This window comes from Lagopus leucura, unplaced genomic scaffold (assembly GCF_019238085.1).
Source record: "Lagopus leucura isolate 7727_CA_CO unplaced genomic scaffold, USGS_WTPT01 Super-Scaffold_100019, whole genome shotgun sequence".
Taxonomy (NCBI): domain Eukaryota; kingdom Metazoa; phylum Chordata; class Aves; order Galliformes; family Phasianidae; genus Lagopus; species Lagopus leucura.
In genome coordinates, this window is record NW_024962273.1 from 1578905 (window position 1) to 1594674 (window position 15770).

Genomic DNA, 15770 nt, shown 5'->3' on the forward strand with positions numbered 1-15770 from the left:
GACGGAAATGGAGGTTAATCATCAGACTAGAGCTTTAATCTGAGTCACCAAACATACATTATAGCCAGAGAAAAGACTTGAAATAAAAATCAGAGGCCTTAAACACTTAACCACAGAATCACAGGATTGCAGGGGTTGGAAGGGACCTGTAGAGATCATCGAGACCAACACCCATCTGGTTGGCTTGGTTATAGACTATTCATCTTGTGTTGCCCCATTCCAAATGTATCAGCCTCTGAGCACTTTTATGCTCATGGGAGATTTATATAGTGAAGGGTTCATAAAGCAACTGTGCTCCTCTGATTGATGAGAGAGGGCAGCCACCCCCACCATCCTGTGGACCCAAGATGGCGGGCTGCCCCCAAGTAAGCAGGCTGCCCCCAAGATGGCGGGCTGCCCCCAAGATAGTGGGCTGCCCCCAAGATGGCAGGCTGTCCCAAGATGGCAGGCTGTCCCAAGATGGCGAGCTGCCTCTGCCCCAAGGAGCACCTCTCAGTTTTCAGAGGTCTGTGTTTTCCATAAGTTGTTTTCTTATAACGCAGCACTTCCGTCAGCAATGGGTTATTTGTCACCAAGCGCTGACGTCTTTTGCCACTGCCCAGTCACCTGTTCTTTATAACACAAAATTGTTTCCAGATAAAGTGGGTTAGAACAAACAAATTCATCAAAACAAGCCTGAGGACATAAAGGCCACAGGCCGAGCTACGAGCTCCCAGCCAAGAGATGAGTGAAGTCGGGCGCTGGCAGCCCGCACACCTCCGTGCCCCGCTCCCTCCGTCTTCTGCCCCGCAGCGCCCCGCAGCTGTCCGCCCGCCTCGGCGAGCCGCGCCGCGCCGCTGGAGGAGGAGGACGAACGAACCACCTTCCTTCACGTGATTTCGAGGAAGAGGAGCGGTGACACAACGGCCCGCAGCAGCTGGGGAACCTCCGGCTCCTCCTCCAGCGGGAGGGAAAGCGAAAGCAAGAAGCCGGCGGCCGCGGGAGGGAAGGGGGCAGGGAGAGGCATCCCGACGGGAGCTCCGCAGGTACCGCTGTGTGGGGCCGGGGGCTCATCTTGGAAGGGACCCCCTGCGCCACCCCTGCCCTGGGCTGGCTGCCCCCCCTGCTCAGGCTGCCCAGCGCCCACCCGTGGCCTCGGGCACCTCCAGGGCTGCGCTTTAGAGACGCTACACACAGAGCAGAAAGGCCACCACCGGTGTTTCAGGGCTGAGATGTTCAGTTGTGCCATACGCAACTCTGCTTTCGTGTGTAGTAGGGAAGGAGGCTTCACGTACCCTGTATTTATCATTGTTGCATCTAATTCCTTTTTTTTTTAGTAAATGTTGAATCATCATATGGTATTGCATTCTGAACCGTTTGCCACTAAAAGACATAACTTTGTAATTTTTTTTCCCCTCAGGTTCCAATGGATTTATCAAGCCCACTGCATTCCTTGGAAGATAATGGTTTTGTAAGTATTTCCTGATGTATTCGGTAACAGTTTCTCTGAGTGAAGATCTGTGCTTGGACTGCTGGCACAATGCTTCCAAAACCCCTGTCCCACCTCTTTCCATCCTCAGTAGGTGGGACATTCCTCATCCACCTCCTTTAATCAGACCTTCATTTCCAGGTGACGTTGCCCAGTGTGACACCTCTGCACCTTGCACTGCAGCTGGGCCTGGCCCCGGGCTTCCTTTCCTGACTGCTTTCTGCCTCCATAGGAGAGTCCCATCCCAAAGCATCTGCATTACCAATGCTGTTAGAATGTCCTCGTCCTGCTTCATCTGCTGTTTGCTTCCATGGAGGTTTCTTAGGGGGTTTCCTTTCTCCCTGTGCTTCTCTTAACCCAGTTCTTGCAGCATGGGAAGCAGTTTGGATGAAACTTTCCTTTGGATTTCTTGTGTTTTCCTGTTTGTTTTGTTGTTGCTTTCAGGTTGAAAATTGCTGCTTTAGAGCATTTTCCATAGCAAATGGGCATCCTTTCTTCTCAGCTTCCAGCTGCAGCACATGCATCATTTTGCTTTCCTGTGCTCACTCCCACGGTGAAGGAATATTTTCTGGTTCTCAGTTATACGCAGATGGGGATTTCCCTGTTGCTTAACAGGACTTTGAAACTGGACAAAGTAGTTGAAAATAATTTTTTTTTATATGTTATTGTTTTTAGGAAAAACCCAGAATTATCAAGAGAATTAACTAGATAACCTAACAGGCCTTCTCCAAGCCTGACTCTCATGGCTCACATTCAAGTTTTATGTAATCTTAAGTCAAAGGGAGGGATTGCTTCAGTAGGTCTCCTTGGATTTTTTTTCTTCTCCTTGCAGAATATTGCAGTCATAGAAACAAAACAGAACAGAGATTTTCTCTCTGCTTGGGCTTTATCCAGTTGCTGTTTCCCTGTGCTTGTGAACTGCCCTGACATACCTACAATCTGAATTTCCTTTGTTGCCTTTCTCTTGCCCGATGTTACAGTTCCTTATCTAACTGAGCTTGGACACCTCTCATTTTGTAGGTTTTTTCTCTTCAGGCTTTATACACACTCTTAGAGGAGTTGCTGAGAAAGCCTATGGATAAACCTGTGTGGGTCTGAGGTGCTCAAGTCTCAGCAGAAGAACACAGAGACCACTGGCTTTTATGGTTTATTCACAAACTAGCCTGTGAATGCTTCCAGTTGGATAGTTAGAAAGTAATGAGCACTGACCAGTTTCCATTTTCTTAGATTTTGGTCCTGTCCAGCCATGAAGGTGGTTCATTGATTTGGACTAAGTTTTTGAATTAAGAAACAATGTTATATACTATCCTCTGGCATGCAGATACTAGGAACGTTTAATTATGAAGTACTTTGATTGTTCTCTAATTGGGAAATAAAACTCAGTGTGCCTTTTCTCTACAGCATGTGATAAACCCTGACCCTTCTGATACGCCAAAAGATGAGATGGAAAGTCTTAAACAAGAACTGGAGAAATGGAAGGCAAGTTCTGTAAAGTGTGTGGAATCGTGGAAATTAGATGAAAGACACTTGGAAGAGCATTAGTCCATCCTTCTACATCTCAATCCACTCTCCCCCCATCATAACAGATGTTTGTCTAACATGCTCTCTCTCCTTTAATGCTATTTGCCTATGCTAATCTCAGTGGTGGCTACACTTGCATGTCTAAGAGAAATATTTATCCAAAACATTAAAACTAAGTACGTGTAAAGAGTTTACCTAAGGTTTTGTTTGTTCTTGTGGAGATAGAAAATCTAAAAGTCTTTTTACCATCCAGGAAAGACTTGAACAAGCTGAGAAAACAAAAGCTGACCTTCAACTTAGCAAATTAATTGCTGAGGAAGAATATGAGAAAATACAGCATGAGCTGACAGAGCTAAAGGATGCTCAAGAGGAACTTAATAAAGAAAGTGACATGTCTAAGGACGTCTATGAGGTATGGAGAAGGCTTGCTCGTGGCTGTCAGTATTGGAACTGTGAGGGAAGTACTGGTTGGAAAAGAGTAGAATTTCCATTCTAGTTGAAATAGCTTTACCAGTTTGCAGACGGTAGGGCTAATATTTTAAACACAGGTTTTCAGTGGCAGAAGGAGAACTGGTGCAATAAAATCAGTCTTACAGTAATGAGAAACTGAGACTGATCTGATGTGGAAAATGAAGACAAAAAACAGTCTTCCAAGATTCTCCTCTAACTGATATATTTCAGCTTTGTGTGACGAAGATAGAATTGAATGGGATTGAATGGGTTGCTTCCATTGCTTCATTAAATCCCAGCACCGCCTAGAGAAGGTTACAGCACCCAAAGGATTGGCATTTCTTAAGTGACAGTAAGCTGGGCAAGGGCCAGAACTGTTCTGAAGATGGCTCTTCTTTCTGGAACAAATTGGCTCATTACCTCAAAGCGCTGTGTAGTCGTCAGTACAGCAACAGAATTTTCCACAGGCTGTAAAGGAGCTGGTTTCAGTGTCATTTTGTTTAGCCTGAGAGCCTCTGATGAGCACGTTATGCTTCCATATTGCAAGCTATTAAAATATAGTTAATAGGTTAAGCATTAAAAAATAAAATGAACAGGACTTGTCTTTATTTTAGCAGGAAATATTTACTTGCAGGGAGAATAAAAACCAGAGGATAACATAGCCATGACATTCAGCTGTTTCACCTTTGCATACAGAGTTCTGTTACAGCTTCGGTTCTGCTCAAACACATGTTGTTTCTGCTTCCATTGCTCCTTACGATTATTCTGGGCCTTTCAACTGATTAGTTTGGGTTCATGGAGAAATCCTTCTTCCTTCAATTCCTTCTTCTATCAGCGGTGCTCAGTGTTCTTAGGCACAGCTATTTCTGTGTTTTATTTGTGTGAAGTATCTCATGTGTGCAAACAACTTTACCTGTGTGCAGATGATGCTGCACTCATTCAAGTTGGTGTGTGATTCTCTGGAAGTTGCTTTTGCCTCTCCAGTCCTAAATATTTGGACTTTATAGACAGCAGATGTCATTATCATCATCAGGCTTCTGTTCCACATCATCTTCAGCTGATAGGTGCTGGTATGAACGTCTCAGGTGCTTCATGACATTAAGGGAAATCTCTTCCAGTTGCATGTGGATGGAACCCACTACATCTGCAATGTTTTCATCTCTCAGTATTTTGTTCCCTGTCTGGGAAATGCTGGATTTAGTTAGAAGGCCCTTAGTGTGCCCTTACCTGCTAGAATGTCTTCACCTGGTAAACTTTTCAGAACTGGGAATAAGAGCTACGTAGATCTCGTGGTACGAAAGATGAAATGTTTGTGTTGATGTCGGTTCTGAGATGGAACTGCTGATTTATTTTGCACAGTATATGCTTGGAAACACGAATGCTCCGTTTGAAAAGTCTTACTGTAATTTGCTTTGATCAAAACTGCTCCTTGGTGAGTGGATTTGCCTTGCAGATAGTTGTGGAAAAATGCCTCATGCGTGGCTTTCGTTTATAATATTACAAAGCTGAAACACTTTCTAATGACTACAGATTTTGCTGAAACAAACTTTTATCTTTTACTTTTATCTTCTATGTGTTTAATGTTGCATTTGATCCTTTTTGGGCTGTAGACAGAACTTTCTGTGCTAAACCAAGAGAATGCTGAGCTGAAGAGAGAGATTGAGAAGCTCAAAGAAGAGCTTGCAGAATGTTGTTCAGCGCTTTCACAGGATGGTAAGGTAATGCTTGCAATATTTTACAATTATTAGTTTAGAAGGACACATTTTTAGTCAATTCTAGTCTGTTGAGGTCAGCTGTTTAGAATCATAGAATGCCCTGGGTTGCAAAGGACCACAGTGATCATCCAGTTTCAACCCCCTGCTGTGTGCAGGGTCACCAACCAGCAGGCCAGGCTGCCCAGAGCCACATCCAGCCTGGCTTTGCATTTAAGCCTCAACTGATGTCAGTATAAAGTCAGCTTGATGCTTTATTTTCTTACTTTACTTGGCAAGATAATGTGAAGACTAGGGATGTGGAAACAAATACGAGTGTGTGTGGTACTGAAGATATGAGAATAATGAAGAAAAGCAGAAAATAATTAAGTGGAAGACATTGGAGTAAAAAAATGCACATAATATTGCATTTTTCAAGTGCTTGCATTTAATATTTCTTGGGTGAGAGGATGGCAGAAGGAATGTGTCCTTTGGCAGTAGTGAGAACAGAAAGAAAACAAGCTCCTAGATAAGATACTAGTTTTGAAGATAGGTGGCAGAAATGCTTTCATTGCTCTGGCTGTTTTGTCTTGGGGTAAAGAGTATTTTCCTTTTATTTTGAAACAGTTACAAAAGGGAAAAGAGAGACATCTGAAACTCCCTGGTATTTATTAAAGTAGGTTTTCCTCACCAATGTTTTCATGAGTATTTAACCTATCCTCATTATAAAATACTTCTGTTTTACTCCAACGGTGATATGCAAGGCAATTTATTAACAGATTCACCATTGCTGTAGGACAATAATGCAAGTAAGTAAAAATAAATGATAGTGTGATGACACTGATACTTGCATTTTGCAGATTTTACTTAGCAAAAGTATTCTAATTCTACAGACCAGAACACCTGTAGGCTTCCACTGAATTTTTCCCTTGCAGGGTCGACCTCATGTTCAAAGTTAATCAAAGGAGAGAATAGAGAAAAACTAAAATAATGGGCAAAAATCGGAGGAATAGGCATCTGCAGCAAGTCAATGTGGTTAGCAGTTATACCTCTGTGACAGCTATGACTTCAGTCTGCACGGCTCTTAACCTTTAGACATATAGGCAAGGCTGTACTATTTATTTTTCTGTTATGAAATGAATTGCATAAAGTTTGTCCTCTATCTTGATTCTAAAATACTAGATTAAAAAAAAGGTGGCAGAAATGAAAGTGGAGTTCACTCACATGGAAGACACAGAGGGTGGCTTTGCAGATACAAATACCCACTGCGTTTTTTCTGTAACAACAAGAATCCCATTCAAACTGAACCAAAACCAAGCACTGCTTACTTTGGAAGATGAAGAAGGTATGATGCATATTTTAAGTATAAAATTAATGTCTCTGATGTATTTCATTACCATAATGGCTGACTCCATTATGCATGTATATTGTAGATACAAAGGTAGGATACAAAGGTTTCAATTATTCCAGCTAAAATCTAACAGTCTTAGCAGGCATTCTCTGCAGCTGGCAGTGATGTGTTTTTACCTGTGGATTTTTGAACAAAAATACCAAAAGTCTAGTATTAATGATACAGTGAGAGTATCTTTTGACAGTATCTTTTATTCTAAAGATAGCATGGTGTTTTAGCTGATGCCTATTGCTGGTGAGACTGAACAGAAGCAGATATGCCTGAAGCTGTGGGCAGTAGGATATGGTTGCCTGTCAGTTATTTCTCCTTTAACAATGTAAAAGGAGATTTTGCTTAAGAGACTGACAGACTGTCAAGTTACAGTGATTAAACAAGGCTTTTCTTACCTGCAACCTTGTGATTTTTCCTTAGTTGCCGAGAGACTGACAAAGATGGGTAAGCATACTGTGAACCTGGATGGAACTACAGCAGATGTGAAAGTGGTGCCTTTCACAGTTGGAATGGGAGTCAAATTTGAGGTAATCAACTGAAATACAAAATTATATATACACACTTGCAGTACTTATAAATCTTTAAGTTTGGTTTTGTGTGTGTTTTCTCAATCACAAAATACACACAAATTATTTCCTTAGCTCCACGTCACAATTTCTGGAAAGAAGATCAATGTTTCAGACATCCCTGAGCTACCGATTCCTGATGAGTGGATGAGAGACAAATTAGAGCTGAATTTCTACAAATCTGAACATGGAGGAGGAGAAGTAGAAAATGTAAAATATGACAAGAGGTCCAGAACAGCTGTTATTACCTTCACTAGACCTGGAGGTATTGTCTGTAATGTTTTGTTAGCTGGATATACAAGCCATGTTGTCCATTCCCTTATGTTCTGAGTTAACTTAACCAGTGAATGCAGCTAATTCTTCCCCAAGGAGAATTAAATAGATCAGGAAAAGATGTAGGTTCACCCACACATCTGTGAGTAAAGCAGTATTCATCACATTCCTTTTTGATCAAACGTGACTTGATATGCAGCTTGTCCTCTTTGTTTCTTTCTTAACTTTGTCAGAAATCCTTTTTTGCTTTGGATTGCTAGACACTTCTCTTGTGAAAATAAGGAAAACATGTTTGATTTTTAGCTCTTGTTCCATAGCAATGAACTGAGAGAAGCATTCAGATTGCCCAACTGTAGGCATTCTGGTTTAAGTGCATGAAAATCTACAGAGATTAGTGGAGCCACATCTATTTAGAACAGCTGCTTTAGATTTATTTCAGAAGCTTTTGTGGGTATTTACTGATTTTGTTTTTTGGAAATGCCAAATAAAGGTTTGTTTTGTTTTGTTTTGTTTTCAAATTGCACACGAAGAACCTGCAAATGCACTATCATATGTTTATTTCTAAATCCAAGTGAGAAAGGTTAGTCTGCTCTTTGATGTGTGTACAGAATGCATTTTAGGTTCTATTACTGTTCTTTTTCTCATTCTCCCTTGCAGCAATGGCCAGCATTGTGAGATGTGCTAGACACCCTTTCTATGTAAATGGAAGGTGCCATAGGATTTCTGTGTCCCCAAGCACTGATGGACACTTGGAAAAGCTTCAGGTAAAATACTCTAGTTCAGGATACTCCATAAGCAGATCAGATCCATAGGAAACACAAGAAATGGGCAGAACTTTCAGTCCTGAGGACTGCCTAAGTTTTCTATACTAAGTTTCACAAACTGAGTACCAGTGTGACTCTGCAACATGCTGGTAGTCTTATATTTTGTACTGTGAGAAAAAATGATTTAAAAATGGTGTGCATACCTTACGTTGACCAGATTATATCATTACATACCATAACACCTGTGCCAGGCGGGAGGCAGACACAGAACAGTTTGTGAAGCAGGTTAACAGGAGCACAGCAATATGCTTCCATGGCACAGAGCACTGTCCTCTTCAGCCCTAATGAGAGGCCGTGTTGATAATCTCAGCAGAGCGCCTTGTTGTTCTGTGGAGCAGTTGCTGATTCATTTTTTCACACAGTCGTTTGACCCAAATAATAAGTTGCTTTCCTGTGGTGCTTGTCTGCTTGCTCATGATATTCTCACTGAAATTGTCTTTGGCTTTGTATGAGTAGCTTGTAATCAAGTCAGTGCTGTGTGTATAATCAGGCCTTTATAATTAAAGCATTGACTAGAGAGAGTGCATTTATGAGATAGCATTCTTGGCGGGTGCAGTGTGTGATGGGGTTCCAAACTCTTTTTATCTTCAGTTGTAGATGGTAGTGCATTCTCCAAAATCATAACATGTAACCAAAGATCCCGACGGATGCTTGTTTCCAGTATCTCAGGTCCTTTAGGTGTACCTGCAACAGCTGCTGTGTAATACAAGTTTGTTTCTCTTCCCTCAACAGCTCTTTTCTGGTATTTCTACAAAGACCATTCTACTGAAAGGAATTAAAGAGACTGAAGATGATGAGGAAAGTGTGCAGGATATGATTGAAATTCATTTCCAGAAGCCTAGTAATGGTGGTGGGGAAACAGAGAGTATCAAATATGTATCAAAAGGAGCTGTGTGGGTTTCTTTTGAAGAGGATGCTTAGAATGCTGTATATAAAAGTGTATCTCTCTCTCAGAAGTTCTGAGCTTTTGCTTCATCAGAGGGATAAGTTACACCAATGGTTCTCATACAATTGTGCCTTAATGTTTAGAAATTGAAAAAGAGGAACTACCTTTCTGATTTGTTTAATGGCATGAACTTTGAACAGAAATTCAGTAGAACTTAATGCTGAGTGTTCCAGGTGTTCCTGATGAAAGTCATGGAGAAAGACTTCATCTGCACACATAACCTAATCTATGATTGCTTCTTGCAAATTCACAGATTTTGTATCTTGTCCATTTTCTATAGATTTACCCCACTTTAACCGATTCCATCTTCAGTTTTGTTACAGAAGCCACTCATAACCCAGTGTAAAGCACCTTCATGAATCCACAGATCTGGGGGTTTTATTGGTGTGTGCTGGCATAACTCAAATACTTGAAAGCAACATTTATGTGATTGCATCAGATAAATTACTGAATTGGTGATAAAGCTACAACAGTAGTGATATGTATTTATATCCAACATATACATGCTGGTTGTGAAAGGAGAATGCAAAAATATCACTTATCAGATTTACTTGCAACCCATGAGAAAAGACACATCACTAATACTGCTTTTAGCTGTCAAGGTGCTGGCCTTGATACTTCCTCCACCATCTAATCCAAATGGTTCTGAGCTTCTGATGAGTGAATAGTTTGATATATTGTTTTTAACTTTTTTTTTTCCTACACTGGCATTTTTGTTTCTTTGTTTTTCCGATGTAACATCTCACAGTTGTGAAATCAGATGATTGTTTAAAACAAGTTGTTTTGGAGCTGAGCTGGAGAAACAAGGTGATGGTGCACGCAAGGCCTGAGGTATTTATTTAGTGGCATGTGCCTGGCCAGACTGCCAGCTCTGGGAGGTGATGCATTAGGGGGCATTTGGAAAAAGGCACAGAGGGTTTAGGGGAAGTTTGTGGGGTTTTTCTTGCATGTAAACTTGCCCTTTTGTTTCCAGTTCTGACTCTGAAAGAGCTTTGGAATAAAACAGAAATGCAAAAGCTGAGGATTTCTCCTCCATGAGTGGGTGTTTTCTCTGCCATGATCCAATATTTGGCCTTCCAATATTGGAAAGGTGCGTATAAACAGGAGAGGGAACGGCTGTTTGTGAGGGTGGACAGCGATAGGACAAGGGGGAATGGTTTTAAACTGAGACAGGAGAGGTTTAGGTTGGATATTAGGAGGAAGTTTTTCACACACAGGGTGGTGAGGCACTGGAACAGGCTGCCCAAGGAGGCTGTGGATGCCCCATCCCTGCAGGCATTCAAGGCCAGGCTGGATGTGGCTCTGGGCAGCCTGGGCTGCTGGTTGGCGACCTGCACACAGCAGGGGGTTGGAACTGGATGAGCACTGTGCTCCTTTGCAACCCAGGCCGTTCCGTGGTTCCACGACACGTCAGGCGCTGCCTGCTGGGCGGCTGAGCGCGGGGCTGCAGCTCCGCTCGGCGTTCGGTGCGGGTAACGGCACGGAGCGCCGCTCGGCTGTGGGAGCGGGGAACGGCAGCGAGCGGGGGATCGCGAGCGTCCGTGCTTTCCCTGAACGGCGTCGGTCGGATAGGAAAGGAAAGAGAGGGAAAAACTGGGTTCAGCCCGCCAGCGACTTCAACCCCGCTGAACGGCAAGCAGCGCAGCCTCAACGGAAAGGAAAGCGTTACCGTTGTGCCGTGGTGTCCCGGAGCGGGAGGAGCGAGAAGGCTCTCAAAAGCGAGAGCGATTTTAACAGAGCTCCCGAGGTTCGTGCATCGTTCCGCTCCTCCCGGCGCTTTCAGCGTTTCCACCTCACCGCCCACCCGCCGCTCCGCCCGTGTCCTCCCCAAGCCGAGCCCTCCCTCCGCTCCCGGCGTCCCCCGGCAGGCTCCGTGCCCGGCCCGGCCCTCACCTTTCGCTTTCGTTTCTCTCCGGCCGGGCCCGGCGATCGGCAGCCGAGACGCGGGCGGTGCTCCAGAAACCGCCCGCCCTCCGGACGGCGACGCCTCGGCAAGTGTGGGGCGCGGGGTGGGGAGTGGGGGGCGCAACACGGAGGCGGCAGCGGGGTCCGACACCGCCGCGGTTGGCGGGAGCGCTGTGCGGCACAGCCGAGGGCCTGCCGAGCCTCTTGCCCTCAGGCGAGCCGCCGAGCTGCGCTGTGTGCATCCGGGCAGAACGTGCGCGACCTGAGGGCTCCGTGAGTGTCCGTGATCCGCACAGCGCAGAGCAGGGAGGCTTTGTCGGAAAAGCGTGGAAGATGGAAGCCCTGAGAGGGGCATGAAGGGTGTAAGCTGAGAGAAGCCTGAAGAACGCGGGCTGAAGGACGTTCCTCGCGTGGTCACTCCGGGGCTAGCGACAGCTCGTTGCCGCGAACACTAACCGTGCAAACGGGATCGCAGAATGGCTCGGGTTGGAAGGGACGCCAAGGATCATCGAGTCCCAACCCCCTGCCGCAGGCACGGTTGTGTTGGATCAACAAACGTGCTGAATTGTTTCCTTCCGTCCTTTCCTTCATTCCAAGCCAACAAACCATTGCAAAATCTCCTCAGAGTCCCATCATTTGTGGCGTTTTTCTGTATTTTCACTGAAATAATACTGTTTATGTAGCAGGAGTGGAAAGAAAAGATGCTTTTCCTAACAAGGCATAGATGCAAATCCTATTTAGGATGGGTTTCGTGTATTGCAGCAATGGGAGGTCTGGCTCTGATGAAAATCATGTGTGTCGTTATTTTATGCACTGCAGGTTTCAGATGGCTGGGATTACGTTCTTCCAATTTAACAAGGTTGTCCTCTGAGTAAATGGAGAGAGCTGAGTCACAGCATAACCCTTCATCCCAGCTCTTGTGAATTTAACAAGTAAGGACTGTCTGAAGCTGACCTTGACACTCTGAAAAGAGAGTCCTTGTTGAACAGTACATGCAATTAACATTTTCCATTTCCTTCAAATCTTGCATATTAGAGCAAACGATCGTACCAGCCTAACACTGGGCCTTTCATTTGGGAAGCTGTTAAATGTAGTTCTAATTTTTACTGCTTTAACAAAAGGGGATACCGAGGGTGTGGAAGCGACACTTTTTTATTGCACGGTAATGTGAAGGTGCCTGAGGGAATCTGGCACTCATTGAAATCAGAATCTGACAAAGCAATCTTAGTTATCTATGAAAGGAACAAAAGGGAGCCAGTTCAGCAGCCATGGTGGCTCTGGGTAACCTCTGTGCAGGTCACTGTTTTGACAGCATGCCATTTCTCTCTGCGCAGGACATGGGACAGGCTGCTAAATCAGCAAGGACCATCGTCATCTCTGGTGTTCCGGATGGTGTTCTGAACGATGATGTCATGAGTGACATTCTGGTGATCCATTTCCAAAAGGCAAAGAATAATGGTGGAGATGTGGAAGAAGTGAAATATCCAACAAGGGAAAAAGGAGTTGCATATATAACTTTTGAAGATCAAGAAGGTATTCACACTAATAGAGCATAGGAAACGTTCTCCCAAAAATTAGCCGTAGAACATTTACTCTAAAACAAATGATTATACATTCCTTACTGGCATTAGGATTTTATGTGCCTTTAGTCAGTCAGAGTTGTAGGATTTTATTTCTGTTCAGTGAAGTAATGACTCTGAAGAGACTTTGCACAAACTTTTGTTTGTTTCTAGAAACAAACTTAAACACTGCACAACGTGATTTTTGTAGTCAGGCCTTTGGGAACAAATCTCTGACAATTATTGTTGTAAGGAGACAGGCTTCTGTCTCTCTGAACCATTTTGACTCATGCAAATATATTAGGCAAGTGAATTGGATCACCTGTGTGTATGTATGGAAATTTTAGGGAAAGCATCAGGAGGAAAACACCCACACAGTGATGTACTGTCAGACTGGCAATAAGACATTATCCTAGTGCCAAACAAGTGAATCTGCTTTCTCTTTAGTTGTAGAGAGTGTTCTACAGAAGAATGAGCATCAACTAGAAGACAGGAGGCTGCCCAGATACTATCCTCTGAAAGTAACCCCTTACTGTGAAAATGTAAGTTCATCCTCAGTTTATCTAGTTGTGCTTCCTTAGCTATGTTAACCATTACCTAACTTCTCTAATTCACAATTCCAGGTCTTCAGCTCTGTCACAGCTGTCCTCGATATGTCTGTTTTCAAAGATAAATTTGTTTTGGAGGATCTAGTACAAGAACTTAAAAAGAAGAGCACAGCTTTGAGCTTTGGTTCTTTGCAATCCAATGGGCATATTTCTGTTCAAGGGTCATTTCCAACAATCAAATGGCTAAGAGACTTCCTTTTACTAAAAGCAAAATCCCTCTCGGAGGATAAAAATGAAGCAAGTAAGTCCCATCAGAGACCAAAGAAAAGGCTGAACAAACACACACTCACCAGAGAGGTGAATAATTTTGGTCATGATGCTGAAGGGGAAAAGCAAGTGGTTGTTCTTGACACGGATATATACCACTATATGAAGTGCTTCTTTGCCAAGGAACTCCTCGCAAATGCTGATGTTGTGATTTCTGACATCACTGATGGTGATATAACTACACTGCATCTTCAGAAAGGCAGAAACAGGCCTGATAGTGGCCAAGTATTAAGAGTCAAGGAGAAAATTGAAAATCTGTCTATCAAACTTCTTAACAGTTTACGTAAAGAAAGGATCGGCTTTGAGAAGTGCACCAGAGATAAGAAGAAATACAGATCGGTGTGTGAAAGTGTAAGATCCCGCTACCCCGATGTTTTGGTTATTCCTTATGATACTCATATTGATGTGATAGGGAGTTCTTCTGCAGTTTTTGAATTTACACAGGAAGTGAACAAAAAGGTTCAGAGCCCGTTTCAAAACAGGTAGAAAGATAGCATTCATGTTTGTTGCACATTGCGCTTGTAGCGAGCTGTTCTGGTGCAAACCTTCGTGTCACTTCAGGTCTGCTTCATTTCTCCTACATGCAGTCTGGGAATGCTGCGCATCAGGATGAAAAAGCCCATTCCTCCCCAGATACCAAATAAAGAGCAAGGAACAAATGATCTTTGTATCTCTGGTGAGCTTCAAGATGGAAGAAATGAAGTTTCTTCCGTCCAGACAGAGACACATTCTTCCTTTCACTTGCTGCATTCTGGCCACATGCACTCTTGTCTTGCTGTCGTGGAGCTTACGATGTGAAAAGAAGAATTTTTGAAGATTTTTCTTTAGCATAAGAAATGGTAACTGTAAAGCTGGGTGAACCAACCTGGTATGAAATCCTGCACAGAAATTCACGTGTTTCTTTGTGCAGGGAGATGACCACCAAAGATAGGACTGGTGGCTTGCTGCTGCTGCCCTTATCTGCAGAAGAAAGCTCTTGTTGAGATGCACAGAGTACTGTGCTTTAGTACTTGAGTACTTTAGTACTTGAGAAGATGGAATGCTTGATAGATCTGTAGGCTTCTCATGTCCTGAAAAAGGCCTTACAAGGTGGCGCCAGAAGTTCCTGAGAGAAGAAACTGAATTTGTCTTTGTAGGAGCAATAGCAGGTTTTTATCCAGTAGTAACAGCAGCTGCAAGCGTCCCTGGACAGCATGTTATTTAGACATGGAAGTATATCCATAATTTTGATGTAAAATCTTGGCACATTTAAACTTTTAAATCGTACCCTATTTATACAGTTCTTAGGCCCAATGTGGGAATAGTTTTTCTGATCCAAATCATCTAGTGGTGTAGATACACCAGATAGGAGCAGTCCCTTTTTTTTTCCTGTGCAGAACTGATAAGTTAATGCAATAACTAGTAGTTGTAACTGAGAACAGGAACACCTTTATCCTATTAATGCTTTCCAGTTGTGTTTTCCAGACCGTGTCAGAGGTTCAGACTGCGGAGATTTCTGCCATCTCCTGTAAGGACAGGGCAGCCTGATGAAGACTTAGTGTTAATTACTTTCTAAATTGAATGCCTTAGAACACTGAATATTTCTTTTGTTAGCAGCTGTACACATTTTCAGTTTTTGCTAGGTCGAGGTATGCATATAGTTTTAAAAAACATCCTTAAGTCTACTGTTTGGACTTGTGTCTGCCTTGCCCTTTGCTTTCATTTCTAGAGTTAAGTGCCTGGAGTTAAAACTGAGTGCTCACTACAGAATTCCATCTGATTCACGCGTTAAAATGGAGTGCTGTAAAAGTTCAGCCTCATTCACTGAGATTGGGGATCAAGGCAGTCCACAGGAACGTGACAGCTTAGAGCATGTGTTTTAAAGTTAAACCTTTTCCATGGAGATCCATTATTAGTCCAAATGTGCACCCTTTTGTGATCTTTTTAGAAAGCCAAGTTGAAAGTGTGTTTTGTGATTTCAGAATGTGCAGATTGCTAAGACTTGCAGACTAGTTCTTTTACAGGAAAATCTTATGAAATTGAATTTATGATCCTATTAAAGAAATGTGTTTCAAAATGCTTTGTGTTCTTTAAGCAACTCCTAGACTTTTAGTTGGAAGCTCATCATGCTTAAGGCATTTTCTTGTCGTGACTGATTACCCACTGCAGTTATGCCAACGAAAGATAAAAGTGGTTAAACTAGTACCAGTGCTGTGTTTTAAAATACACTGTCAAAGTGGGAGGATGATGAGCTGAAGTGATGTGCTGAACTGGGAGGGAGGAGTGCTAAAAGGCTTATATCTATGCCAGA

The 15770-nt window shown here is 43.2% G+C and overlaps 2 protein-coding genes across 4 annotated transcripts; both read left to right on the plus strand.

Annotated features, from left to right (window-relative positions):
* The first annotated feature begins 459 nt into the window (after nt 1-459).
* On the plus strand, nt 460-10160 carry NMI (N-myc and STAT interactor). The gene is made up of 11 exons (XM_042877970.1): nt 460-505; nt 793-1025; nt 1400-1450; nt 2870-2947; nt 3243-3401; nt 5050-5157; nt 6313-6475; nt 6953-7059; nt 7174-7363; nt 8029-8135; nt 8928-10160. Exons 1-11 carry the CDS (start codon nt 460-462, stop codon nt 9114-9116), a joined length of 1431 nt encoding a protein of 476 aa, XP_042733904.1. The 3' UTR covers nt 9117-10160.
* Nucleotides 10161-11030: 870 nt separating this feature from the next.
* Nucleotides 11031-15536, plus strand: RBM43 (RNA binding motif protein 43). 3 transcript variants are annotated; one of them, XM_042877818.1, is made up of 4 exons: nt 11031-11132; nt 12381-12579; nt 13053-13147; nt 13229-15536. In XM_042877818.1, the coding sequence occupies exons 2-4, from the start codon at nt 12384-12386 to the stop codon at nt 13964-13966; spliced, it is 1029 nt and encodes a 342-aa protein (XP_042733752.1). In that variant the 5' UTR covers nt 11031-11132; nt 12381-12383; the 3' UTR covers nt 13967-15536. The 3 variants fall into 3 exon arrangements, with proteins under 3 accessions (XP_042733752.1, XP_042733750.1, XP_042733751.1); XM_042877817.1 differs by lacking the exon at nt 11031-11132 and adding an exon at nt 11196-11978; XM_042877816.1 differs by lacking the exon at nt 11031-11132 and having other exon boundaries at nt 11194-12579.
* Nucleotides 15537-15770: the final 234 nt, after the last annotated feature.

What these genes read in the sequence shown, in the direction of transcription:
- NMI (XM_042877970.1), top strand. Translation starts at nt 460, where the DNA reads ATGGCGAGCTGCCTCTGCCCCAAGGAGCACCTCTCAGTTTTCAGAG. An exon ending in AAGAACTGGAGAAATGGAAG is followed by an intron (nt 2,948 to 3,242) that starts GCAAGTTCTGTA and finishes TTTACCATCCAG; the next exon opens with GAAAGACTTGAACAAGCTGA. An exon ending in TACTTTGGAAGATGAAGAAG is followed by an intron (nt 6,476 to 6,952) that starts GTATGATGCATA and finishes ATTTTTCCTTAG; the next exon opens with TTGCCGAGAGACTGACAAAG.
- RBM43 (XM_042877816.1), top strand. Translation starts at nt 12,315, where the DNA reads ATGGTGGCTCTGGGTAACCTCTGTGCAGGTCACTGTTTTGACAGCATG. An exon ending in AACTTTTGAAGATCAAGAAG is followed by an intron (nt 12,580 to 13,052) that starts GTATTCACACTA and finishes CTTTCTCTTTAG; the next exon opens with TTGTAGAGAGTGTTCTACAG. An exon ending in TAACCCCTTACTGTGAAAAT is followed by an intron (nt 13,148 to 13,228) that starts GTAAGTTCATCC and finishes TCACAATTCCAG; the next exon opens with GTCTTCAGCTCTGTCACAGC.